This window comes from Protopterus annectens, chromosome 13.part0 (genome assembly GCF_019279795.1).
Source record: "Protopterus annectens isolate FY-2018-M chromosome 13.part0, PAN1.0, whole genome shotgun sequence".
In the NCBI taxonomy this organism is placed as follows: Eukaryota; Metazoa; Chordata; order Ceratodontiformes; family Protopteridae; genus Protopterus; species Protopterus annectens.
In genome coordinates, this window is record NC_056747.1 from 757656295 (window position 1) to 757679914 (window position 23620).

At 42.1% G+C, this 23620-nt stretch overlaps 1 protein-coding gene across 3 annotated transcripts in view; it reads left to right on the forward strand.

Moving 5' to 3' along the window:
* The window catches only part of TP53I13 (tumor protein p53 inducible protein 13), a 617213-nt gene that overhangs the window by 416986 nt on the left and 176607 nt on the right, over positions 1-23620 (forward strand). For all 3 annotated transcript variants that reach the window (XM_044054453.1, XM_044054452.1, XM_044054454.1), the window contains 2 exons: positions 9841-9915; positions 19573-19608. In XM_044054453.1, coding sequence (XP_043910388.1) covers positions 9841-9915; positions 19573-19608 — 111 coding nt within the window. The remainder of the gene's footprint in view (positions 1-9840; positions 9916-19572; positions 19609-23620) is intronic.

Here is a 23620-nt window from a genome sequence, read left to right on the forward strand (position 1 = left end):
AATCTTATGCAGAAAAATGGAAAAGATTCTGTGCTTGGAACCAGGCACAAGGACTTGAACCACTTGTCCCAAATATTCCTCAGATTTTACAATACCTAACTGAGATGCTGGACAAAGGCCTATCCTTCTCATCAATTAAGATCCATGCCTCTGCCATTTCAGCTCATTACAATACGGAGCCTCCTATTTTCTCACATCCACTGCTAAGACAGTACGTCAGAGGGGCAAAAAACATAAGACCCCCAAGGAGAACACCAATACCTACATGGGACCTCAACTTTGTCTTGGAAAAGCTCACATTGCCTCCTTTTGAGCCAGCCAATACAGCTGACATAAAATTCTTATCATGGAAAACTGCTCTGCTCCTAGCAATAACTTCAGCAAAAAGACTCTGAGTTACAGGCATTAATGGCAGTGAAACCTTTTATCATTTTTCATCCGGACAGGGTTTCTCTAAGGACAAACCCAGCATTTATGCCAAAGGTAGTATCCAGTGTGGCTCTTAACCAAACCATTCATTTGCCAACATTTTATCCAAATCCCCAGAATAAAGGGGGGAGACTTCTGCACTCTTTGGACATACACAGGCAGCTATGCTTCTGTTTGGACAAAACAAAAGCTTTCAGAAAAACTGAGCAACTGTTTGTAGCATATGCTGCAGGATCACAAGGAAAGGCTATTTCAAAGCAGACTGTTTCAAAATGGATAGAACACTGCATTCGTTTCTGCTATGCACAGCATGGCAAATCAGTGCCTAAGAATATTAGGCCACATTCCACCAGGGCAGCAGCCACTTCAGCAGCCTTCCTCAGAGGAGTACCAACCAAGGAAATTTTGGAGGCTGTAACTTGGAGTTCAGTGCACACCTTTACCAAACATTATCACTTACCTCTTTACTCTAAATCCAGAGCAGGCTTTGCCACTGCAGTTCTGCAGGGCCTCATAGCCACTCCTAATCCTATCTAGACTCAGCTGCCCTACCTCAGCTTTGGGATTCAACCCAAGTGTAATGACTGCAACAGTGAAACACGAACATAGTACAGTTGTGTACCTACCATAAATGTAGATGTTTGAGTGTATTCACTGTTGCAGTCTAGGTTACCCACCCTCCTTCCCCCTTTCTTTGCTGGAACTTATCTAGACTTCTCTATCCTATACAACCTATGTGGTGTATTTGCTTGTAGGTGAAAGTATTGTTTATTTTAGTGTGTGTTTTTGTAAGCAATATGTATTGCCTACCTTCTTGGGGGCACCTGACATCTGGGGCAAGAAAAACTGAAGAAAATGGCGTCGGCTGCATCTTATATACCCCCTGGTGCACTGACGTCAGGGAAGAGGCGACAACAACAGACGCCAGACCAGGACTTTGGAATTCAGGCCAACTGCGGGAAGCCTGCCAGCAGGATAACCCAAGTGTAATGACTGCAACAGTGAATACACTCTAACATCTACATTTATGGTAGGTACACAACTGTACTTTCTGTGCTAGATTTAACCAATGCACTATTAAGCGTCTGTGTACGATTTTGCATTTCACTGTTTTGGCAGAAGATTTAATTACACAATGCCGTCGGATAGCACTCCGACTACCGAAATTTACAAGAAACGTAAAGAAAAAGAAAAGGACAGGCATCCAAGGTCCAAAACAGACGACGAGGCTTCCTCTAAGCCAGTCGCCGGTTCTCAGTGAGGCGCTTTTGCAGCCCCTGACGCCAGCTACTTTGAACCCGCAGGCCGCTACAGACTCCTACATGGAGTCGCCTAGGCCACTGGAAGCTCAAGGTATTGGACCTTCGGAGACTATTCCCTCAGATGGGTCCGGAGCCGCTGAGCAGGCATCGGCTTCTTAGGGTGTTTTCAGACCTACTCAATTATACTTTAAAGCGACTCCAGCTACAAAGGCAAAGACTAAAGCACCTTTAAAGACAAAAAAACAAGTACAACATTCTCATGGTCAGGCCTCCATGCCCAAAAAACAGATGCTCAAAATGGCTGAAGACTTAATTACTTTGATCAGGGGTTCCCATCCCCCTCCTGATAAGAGCCCTAGGCAAGAGACAGAATATGAATCTTCAGATCAGGTTTCCATTTCATCTGATTCCTCTTCTGGTCAGGAATACTCTCTTCCTCCCTATGAGGATTCTGATGCTGAAGAATCTATCCCTTCAGCCTCTCCTCCTGAGGATTACTCTTTTGGGGAAACCTTGCATACCATGAGGGAACATTTCCACTGGAAGAGCCAAGATTATTCAGAATCTAAGAAAAGGCTCAGAGATTTCCTTTTACTCCCACAACACAGGCCCCTAACTATTCCACCCGTGTTAGACATTGTAGATGATGTATTTTCAGAGTCCAGTCTGACCCCTGACTCCTTACCTCCAGCTCCTGGTAAGCTGTTCAGGTACCTTTTCAAAAACCCTGCTGCTGTCCCAGAGACTATCTCGCAGGGTCCCAAAGAGGTCAAGGCATCCACTGCAAAAAACCCTACCCCCTCTGACAGGGATTCTAGGGCATTGGACAGATGGGGGAAGAAGATTTACACCTCTGCTACCTTGGCTTATAAGGGCTTTAAATTGTCAGTTTCATATGCTCAAATATCAGCAATATATTATGTCACTGCTTAAACAGAAAATGTTGATAAATTCTGAATGTGCAGAAAACAAAGAAATGCAGGATTTATTGCATGCAGCTGAGCAAGTTGGAAAGCATACTTTACAATGTGGTTTTGATTCTTTGGAGGCCTCCTGCAGGGCCACTGTTACGGGTTCTGTCATCAGGAGGCATGCTTGGTTAAAGGAACAAAGTCTGCCTGATCATGTCAAAGCTAAATTATTAGATGCTCCATTACAGCATGATACCTTGTTTGGTGTTAAAGAAAATGGAGAACAAAGCTAAATCTATGCAAACGGTTAAAGATTTTTTACAGGTACAACCTCCCAAGATTTAGCAGACACTGGCCTACAAAGAATTGGTCCTTTCCAGTGTCAGACAGACCACAAAGGGGCAGATACAGATGCCCAAGAGGCAGATCCCAGCCCCAAGGTTCGTACAAGTCTGAACAATGGGGTGCTTCTACCTCCAAAAGTGGAGAAGACAAATCACAGCCATACAGGAAACAGTCCCAATGACTTCCCCCTGCCTGCACCAAACACTTATCTTATGGCAGCACCTTTAGGGGGAAAACTAGCACTTTTTTCTCAAATTTGGCACATAATAACACAGGACAAATGGGTCCTAGACATAGTGTCACAAGGCTACAAATTTCACTTCCATAGCCTGCCAAGGACAAACAGCTGGCCATACCTGCCAAAACATCAATGGGCAGAGGCACAAAAACAAGTCTTATCCCTCATGGACATGAGGGCCATTCAACAAGTACCAGAGCAAGGACAAGGATTTTATTCAAGACTGTTATTGGTACCAAGAAAGGACAAGACCTGGAGACCAATACTGGACCTATCTATTCTAAACACATATCTGGATATACCAAAATTCAAAATGTTGACTCTACAGCAGCTTCTGCCCATGCTGGGCTTGTGAATTTAGACCTAAAAGAGGCTAACCTGCATGTCCCAGTCAGACAGACATGCAGAAGATACCTCAGATTCAAAGCTGGCTCAATGCACTACCAAGTCTATGCACTGCCCTTTGGCTTATCTACTGCACCCAGGGTCTTCACAAAGTGCCTGGTACCAGTAATTGCATTCTTCAGACAGAGGAATACAAATATATCCTTACTTGGACGACTGCCTCATTCAAGCAGAGAACAAGGACATTCTACTACAGCATCTGGCATTTGTAAAGAGATTTTTAACAGGCCTAGGGTACACAATCAACGAAAAGAAATCAAAACTAGTACCCTCTCAAGAGATAATATTCATGGGTGCAAGCTTAAATACAACTGCCCAGATGGCTTATCTCACGCCAGACAAACAAAGGCAACTGACTACATATTTCAAACTGTTGGCAACAAAGGCCCAGTTATCTGCAAGAAAAATTCTGCAGGCTTTGTGCTTCATGGAATCCTGCATTCTGCTAATTCCATGTGCAAGACTGCATATGAGGAAACTTCAATGGTACCTAAAAAGTATTTGTGCTCAACATTGCCACAGCCTGGAAACAATAATTACCCTCATTCCCTGCCTGTGGTAGGAGTTTCGATGGTGGGCGAAGGCTTGTCACCAGAACAAGGGACAGCCATTCACTTTACCCCCAGCCAGGCAAACATTAACAACGGATGCATCAGATTATGCCTGGGGGGGCCCACATGGTAGGGAAGATGTATTGAAGGCACATGGTCCACAAACCAAATGCATCTGCATATCAATCAAAAAGAGATGCTAGCTGTTCAGAATGCCCTGACAGCCTTCAAGGGCCTATTTCATCTGGGACAACTATTGATAAAGACAGGCAACACCACGGTCATGTGGTATATAAACAAGCAGGGAGGAGGCACTCATTCTTACCCCCTTTGCAGACTGGCCATGACTTTGTGGGACACAGCATTGACTTACCAAGTGCATCTGCAGGTACAATTTCTGTCAGGAAAGATAAATACTCTGGCAGACGACCCAAGCAGAAACCTCATGGATCCCCACGAGTGGAAATTGGATCCACATGTCTTCAGCATGATAACAAGGAAATGGGGATGCCCGGATATAGATCTATTTGCTTCTCCTCACAACTACCAACTAAAAAGATTCTGCACAAGGACTTATCACAGGCAAGCATGGAAAGTGGACGCCCTATCTTTCAACTGAAAAAACTTAGCAGTATATGCCTTTCCTCCACTGCCTCTCTTCCTCAAGGTGTACTCCTAAAGGTTAGACAAGAGAAGCCAAAGATGATACAGATTGCCCCAGACTGGCCCCGCCAGTACTGGTATCCAATCCTAAGGAACTTGACTCAATGCCCGGCCTGGACCTTGCCTCAAATACCTCATCTACTGTCCCAACAAAACAATCAGATCCTACACAGCCAACTCGACCTTAAATCTGGCAGCATGGCGGATAATGTAGTCATACAAAACGCACCTCTCACTAAAGCTGTGATGGATGTCATTTTGGAGGCCAGAAGGCCTAGTACCAGAAAATCTTACTGGTGGAAGAGATTATGTGCCTGGAACCAGGCACAAGGAATTGACACAGCTGCACCAGATATTCCTCAGATTTTTGCAATACTTAACTGAGATGCTGGACAAAGGCCTGTCCTTTTCATCAATTAAAATTCATGCCTCTGCCATTTCTGCTCATTACAATACAGAGCCACCAATCTTTTTTCATCCTTTGTTAAGGCAGTACCTCAGAGGAGCCAAAAACTTAAGGCCTCCAAGGAGATCACCAGTACCTGCATGGGACCTCAATTATGTTTTGGAAAAACTCACCCTGCCTCCTTTTGAGCCAGCTGCTACAGCTGATATAAAATTTTTATCTTGAAAAACAGCTCTGCTCCTAGCAATAACCTCTGCAAGACGAGTCTCAGAGCTACAGGCACTCATGGCTGTGGAATCTTTTATCATTTTTTATCCAGACAGGGTTTCTCTGAGGACAAACCCGACATTTATGTCTAAGGTAGTGCCCAATGTGGCCCTTAACCAAACTATTCATCTGCCTACTTTTTATCCAAACCCACATAATAAGGGGGAGAGAATTCTGCATTCTTTGGACATACAGACAGCTACGCTTCTACTTGAACAGAACCAAAGCTTTCAGAAAGACTGAGCAACTACTAGTGGCATATGCTGCAGGATCAGAAGGAAAGGCTATCTCTAAGCAGACTATTTCAAAGTGGATAGGCCACTGCATTCGTTTCTGCTATTCACAACATGACAAGCCAGTGCCTAAGGGCATTAGGCTACATTCAACCAGAGCAGCAGCCTTTCTCAGGGGAGTATCAACCAAAGACATTTTAGAGACTGCTACATGGAGTTCAGTGCACACCTTTACAAAGCACTACCATTTACCAATCTACTCTAAATCCAGGGCAGGCTTTGCCACTGCAGTTTTGCAGGGCCTCATAGCCGCTCCAAATGCTATTTAGCTCCAGCCTCCCAACCATAGCTTTGGGATTCAACCCTAGTGTAATGACTGCAACAGTGAAACACGAAGAACATAGTACAGTTGTGTACACTTACCATACATGTAGATGTTAGAGTGTATTCACTGTTGCAGTCCAGGTTACCCACCCACCATCCCCCATATCTTTGCTGGAAGTTATCTGCACTTTTCTAAATCTATACAACTTATGTGGTGTGTTTGCTTGTAGATGATGGTATAATATATTTTAGTGCATGCTTGTTTTTATTGGCATATTTTTAGCCTACCCTTTTGGGGGCACCTGACATCTGGGGCAAGAAAAACTGAAGAAAATGGCGTCTGCTGCATCTTTTATACCCCTGGTGCACTGATGTCAGGGAAGAGGCGACAGCAACCGTCGCCAGACCTAGACTTTGGAATTCAGGCTGACTGAGGGTAGCCTGCCAGCAGGTTAACCCAAGTGTAATGACTGCAACAGTGAATACACTCTTAACATCTACATTTATAGTAAGTGTACACAACTGTACTTTGTAGTGCATTTTTTTATTTAGTTTGCTGTGCAAGCTGCTTCTGTTTTTTTTTTTTTTTTTTTTTTTTTTTTTTTTTTTGGCTCCTTTCTTTTCATCAAACAGGACATGCATGAGATGTTATGCAAAGTTTTTGTATTGTATGTGCATCCATGGGTATTGACATTTTTTTTTTATGACACTCTATTCCGTTAAGTACGTGTAGTCTAATTTTGGAGGAGATTTCGGGTGTTTTCACCTTTGCCATATTTTAAGTTTAACTATAAATGGTGCTCAGCAGTGAAATCTGCTGCTGTTACTTATAATGCATGCTGTTACATGAGATAAACTTTTGTGGTAATAGACTGTAACCAAACGATATACAAGTAGGTTATAGAACAGGACTCAGTATACTGTAACTGTCCTGTTAAGACTGTATATATAGGAGACAGTTGGCTCTTGACCACATAGAGGATCAGGTAGGTATCTTCATGTGATATATGCATGACAAATTCTGTATAGGTATCAAAGAAAAGTAGCACGTATAAGGGCTCCAAGGTCTTTTACTGTTTCGTCAACTTTTAGTTGTCACCCATTAATAATGTATAAAGCTGGCTTGAGGGGGTTTGCCAAATGCCAGAAAGATGCATTTGTTTTTTCTAAGAACATTTTTGTTGCTATGCCTGCTGAACATTAAGCCGCTCCCAATCGGAATTGAGCTTCTGCATTCCCTTGTACTGGACCTCCCTAGCACAGGAGAAAAGGCCATCCAGAAGGGCTAACATCCCACCAGTCGTGAAAGCGTTTTTCCCACGGCCACTTGCAGACTACCAGGCCTTGCTGCAGTCTTTCTACCCACTGAATGGCCTGTCAGTGCCATCACCATTGCTGCAGCCTATTTGTCCAAAGGGACACCTGTTAGTTCTACCCTGCAGATTGTTCCAGCTGGCAACCTGTGGGAGCTGATATCCCCATTAAGCCTCTGCACAGCCTAAGTACCCAGTGAATCACCAGACAGTTCTACTCTGCTGCCACCTCCCAGTCTGCTGATGGGCCCATGTCACAGTCCTCATTAACATAGACAGCTGAGCATTTCTAATAGCGCCTAACACCATTGCATCATTGCAAGACCTCCATCTTCCCAAAGATATACATGTACTTCCACGTAATACCCCCTGACAACTGCCATCATTAGCTTGGGATACCAAGCCTACATCTCCTATTCAGTGTCCTCTGGTGCATGCCTGCATTTCCACTTCACAACTGGCCAGCTGGAAACCACATCATACCTCTCCCCAGAATGGGTGAGCAGGCATCTAATGTTTCCTCATATTCCTCCCAGCCAGTCCATTCCACCACTTGAGTACCTAATCAAATTCGGGACATTGGGGTTAGTGTTGGTCTTTATCCCTCTACTCCATAGAGCTAGGCAGTGTGCTGCATTATTTTGATGATGAAGGCAAAGTTATTTTTACTGAACCATTTGTTTAATGTATGCGCCTTAGAGGGAGATGGTATCACTGGGATTAAAGATAGTGCTCCCAAGTTTGCCATCACCTGCATGTAAGCCAGACACTGCAGTCATTTTTGACATTTGTAAAAACATTCCAAAAGGGAGTGGTTTCAGAGATGAGATTTGAGGGACTACACTGGTGAATAGTAGATGGTGAGACTAGATGTCTTCTTGTTTTAGTCTGTTGTCTTTAACCATGTAACCCATTGTAGACCCCAAGGTGTTGTGGCCATAACTACCTTTAAGTCCCTGAGTGTATGTGTGATTTTTGTCATGAGGTATAGTTTTGAGCACTTTAATCAGATCAAAGTAAACTGCATGGACAGAAGATATAAGCCAGGGCAGGGGTCACTCTCTTGAAGAACTTTACAAGGCAAAGCATATAAGATCTAACGTTTAGAAAACACTACTGGGTTATGTCATTTCTTGTGTCTCCCTAAAAAGTTCTCTGTGATGATTTTTCCATCATCTAACATAGCAACGCTTGTGAGGTCTGTGGAAGGGCCTCCCTTGCAGATTGGGACCACATTAGCCTCATCTTATTGCTTTCTTTGTACATTGTTGTTTTAATTGGGGATCTGAAAGAGTAGTGCTGTTCAAGCAAAAAAGAAATTGAGACCGAAAGAGTCATGACAGACTTTATCCTGTAGAGGTCAACCTAGCATGATGGCTGTCTGCATACTGTTTTGTATAGTCTGTAGAGTTGTGTATATATAATGCAAGATTTTTTTTTCTGTATATTTTGCTCCTTGTGTTTGCTAGCAACGTGCCCTGCTTTTTACTTTTTTACTCATTAGTTCCCAGTAGGTGATGGCTAGACAGGGGAGGCCATCACCCAGCAACTTTCAGTTTTCAATGCCAGGATGCTATGCATGTGTTTCTATGCAAGCTCAGCTCTGGCAATAGTGTATATGCTTGGCAGCTACCCATGTACTAAGTTCTTGTGTTGCACTTACTGACTTACTGTAAAGGCTGGGTTTGCAGTATTTCAGCAGACCAAGTCATCCCCACTACCCAGGAGCTCACTGGTAGTAGCCATTTGTTTCCACTCCCCTTGGCCAGCTAGTCCAGTAATTGAGTTGCTAAGTGATCCTGGGCCATGAAAGTTTGTCATGGCTTTATTATCTTTCCTTTACATAGTTAAAGGCTTGTGGTGAGGAACTTCATCTGACTTGTTTTTCACCTTCATATTGTAAATAGCAGAAGGATTTGTGGCATGCCATTCACCTGCTTTAAAACTCAGTTACCCTCATCAAGGGTAAAGAGTGGTTTGCTTTTTACATGCTGGTTCTTAAAACATTGTCCATGGCATATAGTAGCGTTTCCAAAATGGATTTGTTCAGGGAAGTAAACAGAAGAGCTCATGGATTAGTCTACTGTAATTCAATATACCATCCGTGGATGTATCCTAAGGATTGTGTAGTGAAATTCCTTGTCTGTTTGAAACATAAGGCTTTTCAGACTATGCAGCTATAAAATATCCAAGATGAAATAATCAAGTGTAATAATCCTTAGTAAAAAAAAAAAAAATTAATTTGATAATAGGTGTCTGGTGATGTACATAGAGACTGAGTGATTGTGTAATAAAGACAAACAGATGCAGGGGGACAGAGTACCTGTGCTGGTGAATTTGCTGTGGGGGGGGGGGGTTCTACCCATAATTGGGACCTTGTACTAACTGCTGTTTATAAAAAAAAAATCGCCCTGTAGTGCTAATGTTAAAATTCAGTTTTGTATAAATACGAAGTCTGATGTTTATTTTTATCTTCCTTCATCCCTTTGTTAGGTGAATATTACAGTGGATTTACCAGGAGAATTGGATTATACTTGCATGGGACCTCATTGGCCACTTTCAGAAAAGGTAAAATATGTCCGTTAATGTTGCATTTTGTGTGTTTTCCCTGGTGGCTTCTAAAGTTGTGTATGTCTGTGAGAAGAATTAGAACTATTGATGTACAGGCTGTACTTTGCAGGTGTCAAGGAGAGGAATTAATAAAGAAACAAAAAAAAAAAGAGGTGTAGCTGAAGAGATACGAGTTCCTTCCTACCTGACTGGTGACACCCCTATAGGCCCAACACACCAAGGTGGCAAGAGGGGCAGATTTTATTCTAGGTGACACATCTAGTTTAAAAAGGCAATAGCACAACCATAAACAAATTATTTCAACAGTGCACCAGTTAGCAATAATGCAAGGTGAGATATGTGTGCAATAAAAACATACATTCACCCTCTTCCCCAGAACTCAACAGAAGAAAGTCTTGACATTCAAACATGCACAAAGAAGGCAGTATCAATGAGCAGTAAAGCTTTATAATGCAGCAATACAAACACGGGAAAAATACAATGTCATTAAGCAATAAGAGTCCTAATACAACAATACAGATATGAGAAAATGCAATGTCATTGAGCAGCAAAATTCTTTAAGGCAGCAGTACTAACATGGCAAAATGCATTATCATTGAACAATAAAGATTTATAATGCCACAATACAAATATGAGAGAATGCAATGTCATTCAGCAGTACTAACACCCTCTACCCTCTTGAACAATTCTAAACAGACCAACTATGAAACACTGTATTATACCCAGTTCACTGGCCAGTGACTAGTTGCAGTCTTGCTGCCAGCATGATGGGGCCCAAGTTGGAGCTCATATGGATCCCAGTTATTTGTAATACACAAAGCATTTAGGGAGGGGGGGAAACCACAATCTTATAAAAATGACTGCCAGAGCCTCTCACCACTCCAAGAATATCCTAATGACCAGGTGCTGTGGTTCCTCTGCTGAGAAAAGTAGAAAATCACCTACCAGAACTCTGGTAATCATCTATGGCTTCTCGGTAATAGGCCCAAGGGAACTCCTTTTCTTGCTGAATCATAGCAGGCATGGAGCTACTGGTTTCAGACTTCTCTCCTGATTCCACAAAATACCATCATGCAGGATTTCAGCCAGAGATGGACACAATCTGCTACTTCACTTCCCTGTCCTAAAGCACTAGAAAAGAAAAAACAGTCATGCTGCAAGGCCCTTTTCCCTTCCGCTGCGTGTTTGTCGTCCCTCCTTCAGCTAATGCTCCAGTCCCCTCTTTCACTTTCAAAATTGTCTTTTATATTCCTGAAAAGGAGCTCCACCTTGTGGTGTAATGGGAAACTACAGCCTATTACTTCTACATGAAATACAGTGGGCGCTACACTCTCCCCCCACTTGAAACTCTTGGGTCCCCCCAAGTCAAAGGTAGCAGAAAATATTTACAAATGCTAGTGCACCATCAACTGAACAATATTTTTGCATTCAAAAGGTACATTCCACCAAGGGTAATCAGCTTTATGCTTAACTTGGGGTGGCGTGGGGTGGACCCACTGGAGTAGGAGGCATAGGGATTATGAGCGCAGACCCTCTGATGAGCTGTGGTCATAGGTTCCTGTATACTATGTCCCAAACTGGTATAGGTAAGTGTCTGTGGGGGCAGAATCAGTCTGTGCAGTTTTGGTTCGGAAGAGACTGCTAAGGAATTTTGCTCGGAAGGTTTGTCACTCACATCACATTCAATGTTTAGTTCTTCAGTAGGCATATTGTCTGCTTCTAAGATCTCCTCTTGTATAACTTCACTTCCATTTTCCATAACGGTATGACTGTCCTCAGCACTATTTTCTGAAGTTTGCATAGCAGGGCCTCCATCAGTATCAGGTTCTGCAAGAGGCACAGAAACATTACTTAGTCTGTTGTTAGGTCTGGGCTCCTCAAAATGACAAGGAATGAATTCCGGTACATTTACATTGAGATTACAGCCCACGGCATCTTGAACACCCTCATAAAAATGCCCATTGAAACCCCAGTCATCATCACTGTCCTCCTCTCCTTCAGCAGGAGGAAGCATAGGCTCTTGACTGTTGGAGAGTATAGTTCCTCTCTGCCTTAGCCTTCTGGATTGCCTTGTGTTAGGCTTCCGCTGAGCCATTCTGGGCTCCGGATTCATGAGTCTCATTGATTTTGCCAAAGGCATTAAGTTGTTTCAGTGCCAGGTTTTAATAGGTCCTTCTTTCCCCTCAGGACAAACTTGGTAGATGGGGATATTAGGTAGCTGAGAACAAATTATGTAAATCTCAGATCCCCAGTGGTCAGCTAGTTTATGCTTTCCTTGTAGTCCCAAATTTTTCAAAAGAACTCTGTCCCCTGACTGCAAATCATGCAGCTTTACTTTTTTGTCATAGTGAGCCTTGTTTCGCTGATCTCTTTGTCCTGTTAATTTTTCAGTAAGCTCATAAGCCTGTCTGAGGTGGTTCTTGAGTCTCTCCACATAAGTGCCCTGAGATCCCACTGCTGTATCATCAGCTGCGACTCCAAAGGTGACATCAACAGGAAGACGAGCTTCTCTTCCAAACATTAGGAAGTAAGGCGAGAGTCCTGCAGCATCATTTTTAGTACTGTTATAAGCATGCACCATTGTGGCTACATATCTACTCCATTGACTATTCTTCTCAGCAGATAGCGTCCCCAACATGTCTAGTAAAGTTCTGTTGAAACGCTCAGGCTGAGAATCCCCTTGAGGATGATAAGGAGTGGTGCGGCTTTTTGGACTCCCAACAGAGTAAGTAGTTCAAGGACAAGCTTGCTTTCAAAATCACGTCCTTGATCAGAGAGTATCCTTTTTGGCAGGCCATAGTGTACAAAGAACTTCTCAACTAGTAGTTTTGCCACTGTAATAGCTTTCTGATCATGAGTGGGAAATGCTTGAGTCTACCTGATATAGTGGTCTGTCACCACCAGCACATTATTGATCCCGCCTTCATCTGGTTCAATGCACAGAAAATCTATACATGCCAGTTCCAGGGGTCCGCTACTTTCCATTTGACCCAATGAAGCAGCTCTAGTCGGCAGAGTCTTTTTCTGAATGCAACGAAGACATGTACAACAATAATCTTCAACATCTTGCTTCATGCATGGCCAGTAGAACCTGTCTCGTACCAGACCCATAGTTCTGTCATAACCAAGATGACCATGTTCATCATGCAATGACCAGAGTACTACTTCTCTATACTTCTGAGGATGCAACAATTGCCATTTTTCACTGCCAAATGCACTAGGAGATCTCCCATACACTAGTCCATTCTGTATCTGGAGTCCGTCCCATTCTTTGGCCAAAAGTCTTGCCAGAGGATGAGTATCCGTACGAAGCACATTTACTTGTTTCTTCTCCAAAGTAGCTACCACCAGCTGACTTAAGGGGTCTTCTCTTTGATCTCTCCTGAGGTCACTGTTACTCAAAGCTGGTAGAGACGAAGCCTGCAAAGTGACCAGATTACAGTAAGCTTGGGGTGTGATTGCAGACAGACCCAACCTTTGGGCCCAACATTGTGTGTTGATAACAGGTTGCAGTCTGACACACAGCTCTTACCCCTGGCACTGGAATTTCCACCCATTCATCGTCTGGGTGTAAATCTCCTTGAGATCTTCTGGACAGACCATCAGCATCTCCATTTTTGTGTCTTGAGCGATATTTCAAACTAAAATTATAGTTGCATAGAGCTGCCATCCATCTGTTGCCAGTAGCATCTAGCTTTGCAGTGGTCTGGATGTATGTCAGAGGATTTTTGTCAGACTGCACTTCAGATTCAGCCCCATAGAGATAGTCATGCAGCTTGTCCACTACCGCCCACTTTAAGGCAAGGAATTCCAACTTGTGTGCAGGGTAGTTTCTTTCTGTGGGGGATAAACTCCGACTGATAAAAGCCACAGGTCTCAGCTTCTTATCATACTCCTGGTAAAGGACTCCCCCTAAGCCATCCCTGGTAGCATCCACATGTAAAGTGTATGGCTTTGTTGAGTCCGCATATGCCAGCACAGGGGCATGTGTGAGACCATACGTAAGCTGTTCAAATGACTCTTCGCACTCAGGAGCCCAACGACTCTCTATGAGTTCTTTAGAACCTCTCGGTTCCTTAGGCTTTTTCACAAGGATATCTTCATCTGTTTTCTCATCATTTCGGAGCAAATGGTTGTGGGGTCTTGTTATGTTTGAAAATCCTTCCGCAAACCTTCTATAGTAACTGCAGAACCCCAGGAAAGATCGCAGCTCTGTGATAGTTTTGGGTCTAGGCCAAGATGTCACTGCTTCAACTTTGCTGCGATCTGAGGATATTACATTTGCAGATACTACTTGTCCCACATAGGTCACTGAAGGTTGGAAGAACTTGCATTTGTCCAATGACAACTTCAGGCCTTCCTTTTCAATCCTGTCCAATACCTTCATCAGTCTTTCTTCGTGCTCCTCTAGGGTCCTCCCAAAGACAATGATTTTGTCCAGGTCGACTAAGACTTCCAGGAGATGCATGTCTCTCCAATTGTTCTTTCCATGATTCTCTGGAAAGTTGCCGGTGCATTTGATAAACCTTGAGATAAGCGATCAAACTCAAAAAATCCCAAAGAGGTAATGAAAGCAGTCTTCTCTTTATCTTCTGGGTGCATAGGGATTTGATAGTATCCACTCCTTAAGTCTAGCACATTGAACTACATACTGCCCACCAGGCAATTTAGAGCAACTTCAGTCCGGGGAGTTGTGTACTGATCTGGAATGGTTCGCTGATTCAAAGTATGATAGTCAACACACATGCGAATTGACCCATTCTTTTTCCTGACAATGGCAATGGGAGAGGCATATGGACTTCTTGACTTTCGAATTATCCTTGAGGCTTTTAGTTCTTCCAAATGTTTTCTTAAGTCCTCCGGGTCTCCTGGGGCTACTCTTTTGAAATGTTCCCTGAAGGGCCGTTCCTCTTTTACTCTTATTTGGTGTTCTGTACATTTTGCACAGCCCACATCTAGTTCACTAGTAGAAAAAAAAATGTATTTTTCATTAGTAGCTCTTTAAGTCTGGTTAGCCACTCGGGGGCAAGAGACCACCTCCTATCTCAATATCTTCCAGCTTCAACTCGTTGGCTCTGCTGTCATTCCTTGACAACACAGAAACAGGTAAGGGAATGGCAGGATAAACATTTCCCAAACACACCTGTGAATGCAGGACAATGGGAGTACTTCCTTTATTTTTCAACCCCACAGGCAAAGTGTCATAAGGATTCTTTAATCTGTCCACAGGCCAAACTTCTGGGACTAGTTCCAGACCTGGTGGCAAGTCACTTTCTGGATCCGTTTCCATCATGAGATAAGAGGAAACTGTTTGTCCACAATCACTTTGCTTCTCAAGCAGGTGACCTGACCAGGATGAACTATATGCCCTTTCCCAGACAAGGTCCACACATGACCAATTTCATCTTTCTTACTATCCTTCTCCCTTTGAAAGGCACAGAAAACTGGCCTCAGGAGAGGATGTAGTGTTAGGTGTTCCTGGGTCAACTGAGGCATTAGCATTTTTCTGCTGAGGTCAGTATTTGTCCCCACTAAAATAGATGCTGAATCCTTTCCTTTTGGCCTGGGGCATACAACAGCAAGTGTTTCAAAAACTTTTGTTGACCCAACAACTGAAGTGGAAAATTCTAACTTGAGTGAGACATAACCATCATAAGGGAACTTTGTGTCACTTAGACCCCAGATCTCCAAATCTTCTAACTTTTCAAGTGGCAAATGCTTTAAGTATTTTTGGTAGAAGTCTCTGTACAGAATGGTGATTTGTGCACTAGTATCCAACAGTGCTTTACTATACACTCCTTCTCTTTTTACTGACATGACATTGGAAGGTCCCAGTAGGCCCTTGGGTAGTTTATGTTTCCGGTGTTCAGCTGTACGACCATCAGCATGTGGTTGAGGTACCACCGGTTGACCTTGCCATTTTAATGGATAAGACTCTTGCTTAGAAATGCTTTGCAGTCTCATGCTGAGATTTTGGCTGATGGCTTTCCATTTCAGTTGCTCACCTCAGATGAGTTAGAAGTGTGCATAGTAGGTAGTTTCTCTCCCCTATTACAAGGGTTAGATTTGAAAGGAGATCCAGGATGCTGTCTCTTGATGTTAGTTTTTATGGAGCTCTTTGTAAATGGGTACTCAGCTGGCTCCTTCACTGAGGCACTTTGAAGTTTCCCTGCATTAGGACACTGTCACTTTATATGCCTTGTATCTCCACAGCGAAAACAAAATCCAGTAAGAACTCTGAGCATTGGCTGATTCGGTTCTTCGCTGAGTTCTTTCGTGGAGGTTCTAGCTGATGTATTCCTCCCTTCAGCTAAAGTTACCATGGCTTTCTGCAAATCTGTAACTGTCTTGGTGACTTGAGCTATGGCGTCGGTGAGGGAAGACACCTGCATCTGCAACTGTGACACCTCTACATTGTGGACACTCTGGGCCATGACTCCTGTTTGAGTAGTGAGAACAGCTTTAGGCTCCTGCTGGTGTTCACTCACTGTTATAGTTGCTGTTGAACACTGAGATTTGGCTTCCAACAGGGCTTCCTCTTCCCTCACCTCTTTTACCAACTGAGAATAAGTTGGTGTCTCTTCCTTATTTCTTATCCTCATTTTCCACACAATGGGGTCCATAGCTTGAGCTCCCTGTAAAATTTGTCCAATCTGTACTTGGTCAGCTACTTTTGGATCCACCCCCTTCTTAAGGATGATCTGGTGGAGCATTTTATCTAATAGCTTAATGTAATCAGATAGTTTCTCACCAACTTCTTGACATGTATGTTCAAACTGATACAGTAGGTCAGCAGCCCTCACGGTCCTTCCAAACACATCCTGCAGTACTCCTAAATAGTCCTTGGTCGTGCAATCTTGCTTACCCATCCTTAGGTTGCGTATGGTATCCGCAGCTAATCCCTTTAGACTTTCAGCTCTCCGCTGCTTCTTCTGAGATTCTGGGATATCCCACTCCTCTAGGGCTTGTGAAGCCTGATCCATCCAGGATTCAAAATCTTCCTCTCCCTGAGGTGTGGGCTGTTTGCCAGAAAAGAACTGCAGTTTGCGGTAGTCAAACCCAGTGAATGGCTGTGTAGGGTTTAAGCATTTTTCTACAGTACTTCCCAAAGCATTCAAAACATCAGGCCCTATAGTATTTATGGGCAGTGAAACTGCAGCTTCTGGGTTCATGTTTCTGCTGGATTTGCTTTCCACATGTACAGGGGAATGGGGTGGAGTCCAAGGCAGTACAGACAATCCCCGACGAGCCCCCAAATGTAGCGCACCCACAGGTGTAGCTGAAGAGATATGGGTTCCTTCCTACCTGACTCTGGTGACACCCCTATAGGCTCAACAAGCCAAGGTGGCAAGAGGGACAGATTTTATTCTAGTTGACACATCTAGTTTAAAAAGGCAATAGCACAACCATAATTAAATTATTACAACAGTCCACCAGTTAGCAATAAAGCAAGGTGAGATATGCATGCAATAAAAACATACATTCACCCTCTTCCCCAGAACTGAACAGAAGAAAGTCTTGACATTCAAACATGCACAAAGAAGGCAACGTCCATGAGCAGTAAAGCTTTATAATGCAGCAATACAAAACCGGGGGAAAAATGCAATGTAAAAAAGTCCTAATGCAACAATACTAATATGAGAAAATGCAATGTTATTGAGCAGTAAAGATTATTTAAGGCAGCAGTACTAACATGGCAAAATGCATTATCATTGAACAATAAAGATTTATTATAGCAATAACCCACGCCTGGGTGTGGGTAATGCTAAATTTGCCCACGGTTGGCGTGGTTTGGTCCCGAGGCCCGAGGACCAAACAGCCAACCGTGGTAAATTTAGCATTACCCACACCCAGAAGTGGGTTATTGCTATTATACCATGACATTATTTAAGAAAAGAAACTGTTACTTTTCTTAAATAATGGCATAGTATAATGCCTGTTTACTGCCCTTCCGCAGATGTCTGGCATCCGCGGCAGTTCTGATGTACCGCGGTACATCAGAGCTGTTAAAAGCAACGGAGAAAGCAAGATCTCCGTTGCTTTTTAGTGTCGCTATGTTAAATGAGTTTAACATAGCGAGACAGTTTTAAAATAAACAGCGGACATCTCCGTTGCTTATTTTAAAACTGTCTCGCCATGTTAAACTCATTTAACATAGCGAGACATAAAAAGCAACGGAGATCTTGCTTTCTCCGTGCTAAACACTGTTCGCTATGTTAAATGGGTTTAACATAGCGAGACAGCTTTAAAATAAGCAACGGAGATCTCCGTTGCTTATTTTAAAGCTGTCTCCATGTTAAACCCATTTAACATAGCGAGACAGTGTTTAAAACGAAGTTATACTAATGGAAAAAGTCCGGCGACGGACCTTTTTCCATTAGTATAACTCGATTTACAACGGGCACGCTGGCCAATCAGCGTGCACGTTTTGGAGGGATCATGGTATAAAATGCCATAATACAAATACGAGAGAATGCAATATCATTCAGGAGTACTAACACCCTCTACCCCCTTGATCAATTCTAAACAGACCAACTATGAAACACTCTATTATACCCTGTTCACTGGCTAGTGACTATTTACAGTCTTTCTGCCGGCATGATTGGGCCCAAGTTGGAGCTCGTATGGATCCCAGTTATTTGTAATCCACAAAGCATTTGGGGGGGGGGCCACAATCTTATAAAAATGACAGCCAGAGCCTCTCACCACTCCGTCGAGAATATCCTAGTGACCAGGCGCCGTGGTTCCTCTGCTGAGAAAAGTAGAAAATCACCTACCAGAACTCTGGTAATCAAATATGGCTTCTCAGTACTAGGCCCAAGGGAACTCCTTTTCTTGCTGAATCATAGCAGGCGTGGAGCTACTGGTTTCAGACTTCTCTCCTGATTCCTCAAAATACCATCATGCAGGTTTTCAGCCAGAGACAGACACAATCTGCTACTTCACTTCCCTGTCCCAAAGCACTAGAAAAGAAAATCCAGTCATGCTGCAAGGCCCTTTTCCCTTCAGCTACGTGTTTGTCTTCCATCCTTCAGCTAGTGTTCCAGTCCCCTCTTTCACTTTCAAAATTGTCTTTTATATTCCTGAAAAGGAGCTCCACCTTGTGGTGTAATGGGAAACTACAGTCTATTACTTCTACATGAATTACAGTGGGAGCTACAGAGGTTAATGTAAGTTAAAAACCTAATGATTAAATATACTTATTTTAGGTTGGGTGCATTAGTTTGCGTATGTATAAAGAAGTAATGTAGGTAAACTGCAGTCTTAATTAGTAGTTTGAGCTCAGATTTCGTAGTGGGACATGATATCCCTGAAGAAGAGTTAAAAATGAAAAGGTAGAAATGGAAAAGAACATTCTGATAAAATAAAAGTTGTGTGATGCTAGTTGTGCAGCTGGGCAGTTGAAGCAGATTCATTTCGGAACACTGCAAGTTGTGGGCACAGCCCAACCAGTTAATTGGAAATGGAGCCGGATGTGTTTCTTTTTACAAGATGAGGTTAGCTGCTATTAGTAGATTTTTCTGTGGTGTATATTTTTTACTTTAGAGCGTGATAGATAATGAAACAGCTCTCTGATTTTGCCACTTTATATTTTCTTACAAGGTTAGTAATTGTTTTATTTTTTTTTTTTCTTTCCTTCCTTCTTGATGGCAGGTGCTACCAAGTATAGCTAAAACTTACTATGAGCAGGTAAGACAAATATGGATAATTTGTTGTTGCTGTGTTTGCAGTTCTGGTACATGTATTGCAGTCATATTTTTGTGTATGTTCTATGTTGTCATTTGAACAAGCATGGGAAGAGTTCTAGCAGAGAATTTCGGATCATTAACGTGTACATTTATAGCAGTCCGTTGTAATGCATCTCCTCAGTTTGATCGATTTAATAATTTGTTTTTCATTCTGTGAAGATCAGGGTCCTATTCAGCCATGGCTTTTTTCATTATAGGTACAGGATCTACAGATTTTTGCTGTTACCAGTTAGGAAGCAGCTTGATACAATGACAAAGGCATATGATGATGCTGATAGTTAGGTACTAGGGACTTTTTTTTAATAACTATTTTGTCCGCTGTTTCCTGCCCCATGATTATCACGTGCCCTATAATATCAGGAGACGAAGTGTCATTAATGAGATCATGGCCATTGTGACACCGTGCCCTGGCCCAGCAATCAAGAAGGAGCCTCATTACTCACTACTAACACCAGGGGGGAGCGTCTTATATAAGAGGAAAGGATAGCAAATGCACACAGTAAAGTACAATTTCCCTTAAGTGCACAAAGCGATCACAGTTAGTCTAGGGCTAGTTGCTCCCTTGCTCTCTAAGTCCCCAGTAAGACTCCCCTCTGGCACAGCTATAGGGTCCAGATGTCAGCCTAGCTGGCAGGCTGACCTCCAGTACCCTCTCTGTCCTACCAGTGCTTAGTGTCCCTGCCCAGGTAGCTGACACACCACACACACTTTGAGATAAGTATTTATACAACTTCACAGACACTCCTGGGAAAGGCTGACACAGATTCTCCAGCTGTGCCCCTTTATCCAGACTTTACGGTAGTAATTTCTGCCACCACCAGCTAATACTTATCAGCTACTGAAAGGCCCTTAAAAGGGTGTCCAGTTATTACTGTGCAATATTATTATCCAGTTGGTAATGTGACTATTCAGTCTAAGGCTTATTAGAGTGGCTTTTTACAATAAACTCTATAAATATGGAATGTACTCCATAGCTTACTTATCTCTACACAAACCAGCCACAGGTAAAGGTTTTTAAAAATACTTAACAAATAATTAAAAACACAAGACAATACTACTACATCACAGTGGTGGCTTAAGAGTTCAAAGATCACACAGAAACTTAAAACAATACAGTAGGAAAGTTCCGATATAACAGAAAAACACTTAAGTCTAACTTTCTAAGTTCCTAGCTATTACTACAAGAAACATATTTCTAAGCCGCTACTTACATAAGACAACAGGCAGAGTGCTGATAAGTGAGATATCAAGAACAAAATGCTCAGTCTCTCTGAATGATAGTTTTTAAACTCCGTAATAAACATCTTTGCTAGGCCCTCCCAAATTGCATCATTTTGACACTTAGGTTTTCCCAGTATACACATTACATAATTTTGACATACTGGAGTTCCCAGGCAAAAAGGCTACATTATTTAGCAATCTAACACCTGCTCAGGAAACTACAACAATAAAAGACATTTCACATTTACACTCTAGCAATTATTCCTTAAGTTAAGACAATAGAAAGAATGTGTTCAACCAGCCGCTTCGGCACCACTATTTAGATAATTTTACTTCAAAGAACATTAGAAATGCTTGGCTTAGTTTTCCTTACAGCAGATGGCAATGTTGCTACAATCTTAAAGTTCACATTTTACAGTGTTTTCTGTCATTTAAAAACACAAGCCTGTATTTTACATTTATTTTTACAAATGATAGAATTATGTATCTAATTCTGTTTGACTAGGCTGGCAGCCTTCGCCCATCTTTCCCCAATCTTCACAGCCATCACCCGGTGTGGTTGAGATTGTTTTGCATTCTCCAAATAATTGTCCCAGTGAGAGAACAGCACAGTGTCCGCTATACAAGACCCTGTGTGAGTGTACACTTTCACATAAATGTGATCCTGACTAGAATGCATGTACACTGCTTGGTGTATGTATGTATATCTTTTTTTTTTTTTAATGCAGTGTTAATGATTTGTTTTCAGACTTGTTGGAACTTTCAGTTCTGCCACATGAAACAAGAATTTCAAAGCAATGAGAATGCTGAGACCCAGGTGTGAGATTCAGGCTGCTGTATCCAGCTGTCTTCAGGGTATTCTTCCCTGGAGGGGCAAAATCATTTTATGATGAAGTGCATGAGGAGATACAAAAGTTTGTCCAACAAAAACTGAGCTGTAAAATAGGAGATTTGGCTTCTTGCTTCTCTGGTAATAAAGACCACAAAGAGACTGCACCTGTGAAACCTTCTCCAGTATTTCAACAGAAAATTTTGGAGAGAGGGAAGGAAGCACAAGAGTTGACCAGAAGAATCGAGAGTATGTTGGAAATGAAGCAGAGACAGGATTTGGGTGATGGAGAACAGTAATAAAATCAGTAACTTAATGTGGGATTACAAAGCACTAATTATATTTATGAAATGTGACAGCACAAGAAAATCTGGAAACATTGGACTTCTTCAAAATTTGTTTGCTGAGTGGTGACTCAAGTATATGCCCTACTTCATGTCATTAATGTTCGGAAAAATGCTTTGGGGAGGGGAAGAGAGAGGGGAACGCTAACTGTAAGTAAAGAAAGCACTTAATAGTATTGTGTCTGTGTTGCAGCATGGTTTTCTTTGCATGCTAGTTTTGGGTCTAATGGGGATTGGAAACAGGTGGTGTTTTTATTTTCTCCCCTCTTCTCTTTTTCTTGTGCAGTTTTGAGAAACAGTGTAATGATTTAACAAAAAGGGGGGGGCTTGGTTAAGGGGACATGACCGAGTTCAAATTAATATGCTTTTTTTCATTGTTGCATGCGGAAATTACTGATTAAGGACCTTTGTTTTAAAACAGAGAGCAAGTAAATGGAAAAAGAATATTGAATATTATAAGTTTTTTTTACTAGTACTTGCAAATGTGTATACTAAGTAGCATTTCTGCAGCTGCTCTTTATGCCACCATAGAGACAATCTGATAAAGAGAAACTGGAGACAGTCTGGTGGAAGGGAATTGACTGAGGGAAAAGAAAAAAGAAGAGAACTTCACTAGGACATAATGTTCCCTGAAAACAGGGGTTTTCCCAGGTGTGACAGCTTTAAAGATAATACATAACCAGTTAGACTTGAAGTAAAGTTCTCTCTGGTTTTTAAATTCAATGGGGATACTAATATAAACATGTGCTTTTTTTTTCTTTCTTGTTCACCCTTTCCTCTTGTCCAGTTTTGAGAAATGTAGGCACTGCAATGTAAAAAAGAATGAAAAGGGGAGGAGATTGGGAGAGCAGAAGGGTCTGGTTAAGAGACTATGACAAAAGAAAAATCAGTGTGCTTTTTCCCATACTTGCATAGGGAAAATGGATAAAAACCCTAGGTATTACCCAGTAACAGTTTATTACAAAATATGTAAATGAAAAAGAGTATTAAATATTGTAAGACTTTTTTTCTGATAAACAAGGTACCCTTAGCAGTTTTGTGTCTGGTTTGCATGTCCCTAGAAGATAATTTGATAAAGAAGAATGGTGTGGAGAAAGTGTTTACTGAAAACATTTGTGTTTTCTCAACAGGGAGAGAGGTATATAGATATAAAAAAATCAAATAGCACTAATAGGCACAGGCTGTACTATGCATCTTAGCATGACTGTCCTTTCTTTTTGGTTAACTTTGGCTTGTCTGTGTAGTTATCAACTTAGAACTTATGTTCTTATTAGGAAGCAAAAACTTCAATATTTGAAGATGTACACAGTTTTGTGTGTTACTGTAAAGTTCATAGGTTTTAGAAGGGTTTTTTTGGGGGGATTGTTTGTACTGTTTGAGGGCTTTCAAAAAAAAAGTGATTTAAGATGTGACATAGGCACAAACTGATGTGACATGAAATAACTGTATAAAAGATCAACCTGCTGAACAGTATATGCATGTAACATAAAAGTTGGAACTAGACATTTAGCAAAAGTGCAGTTATATATAAAAGGTGGTAATAATAACTATATAAGAAA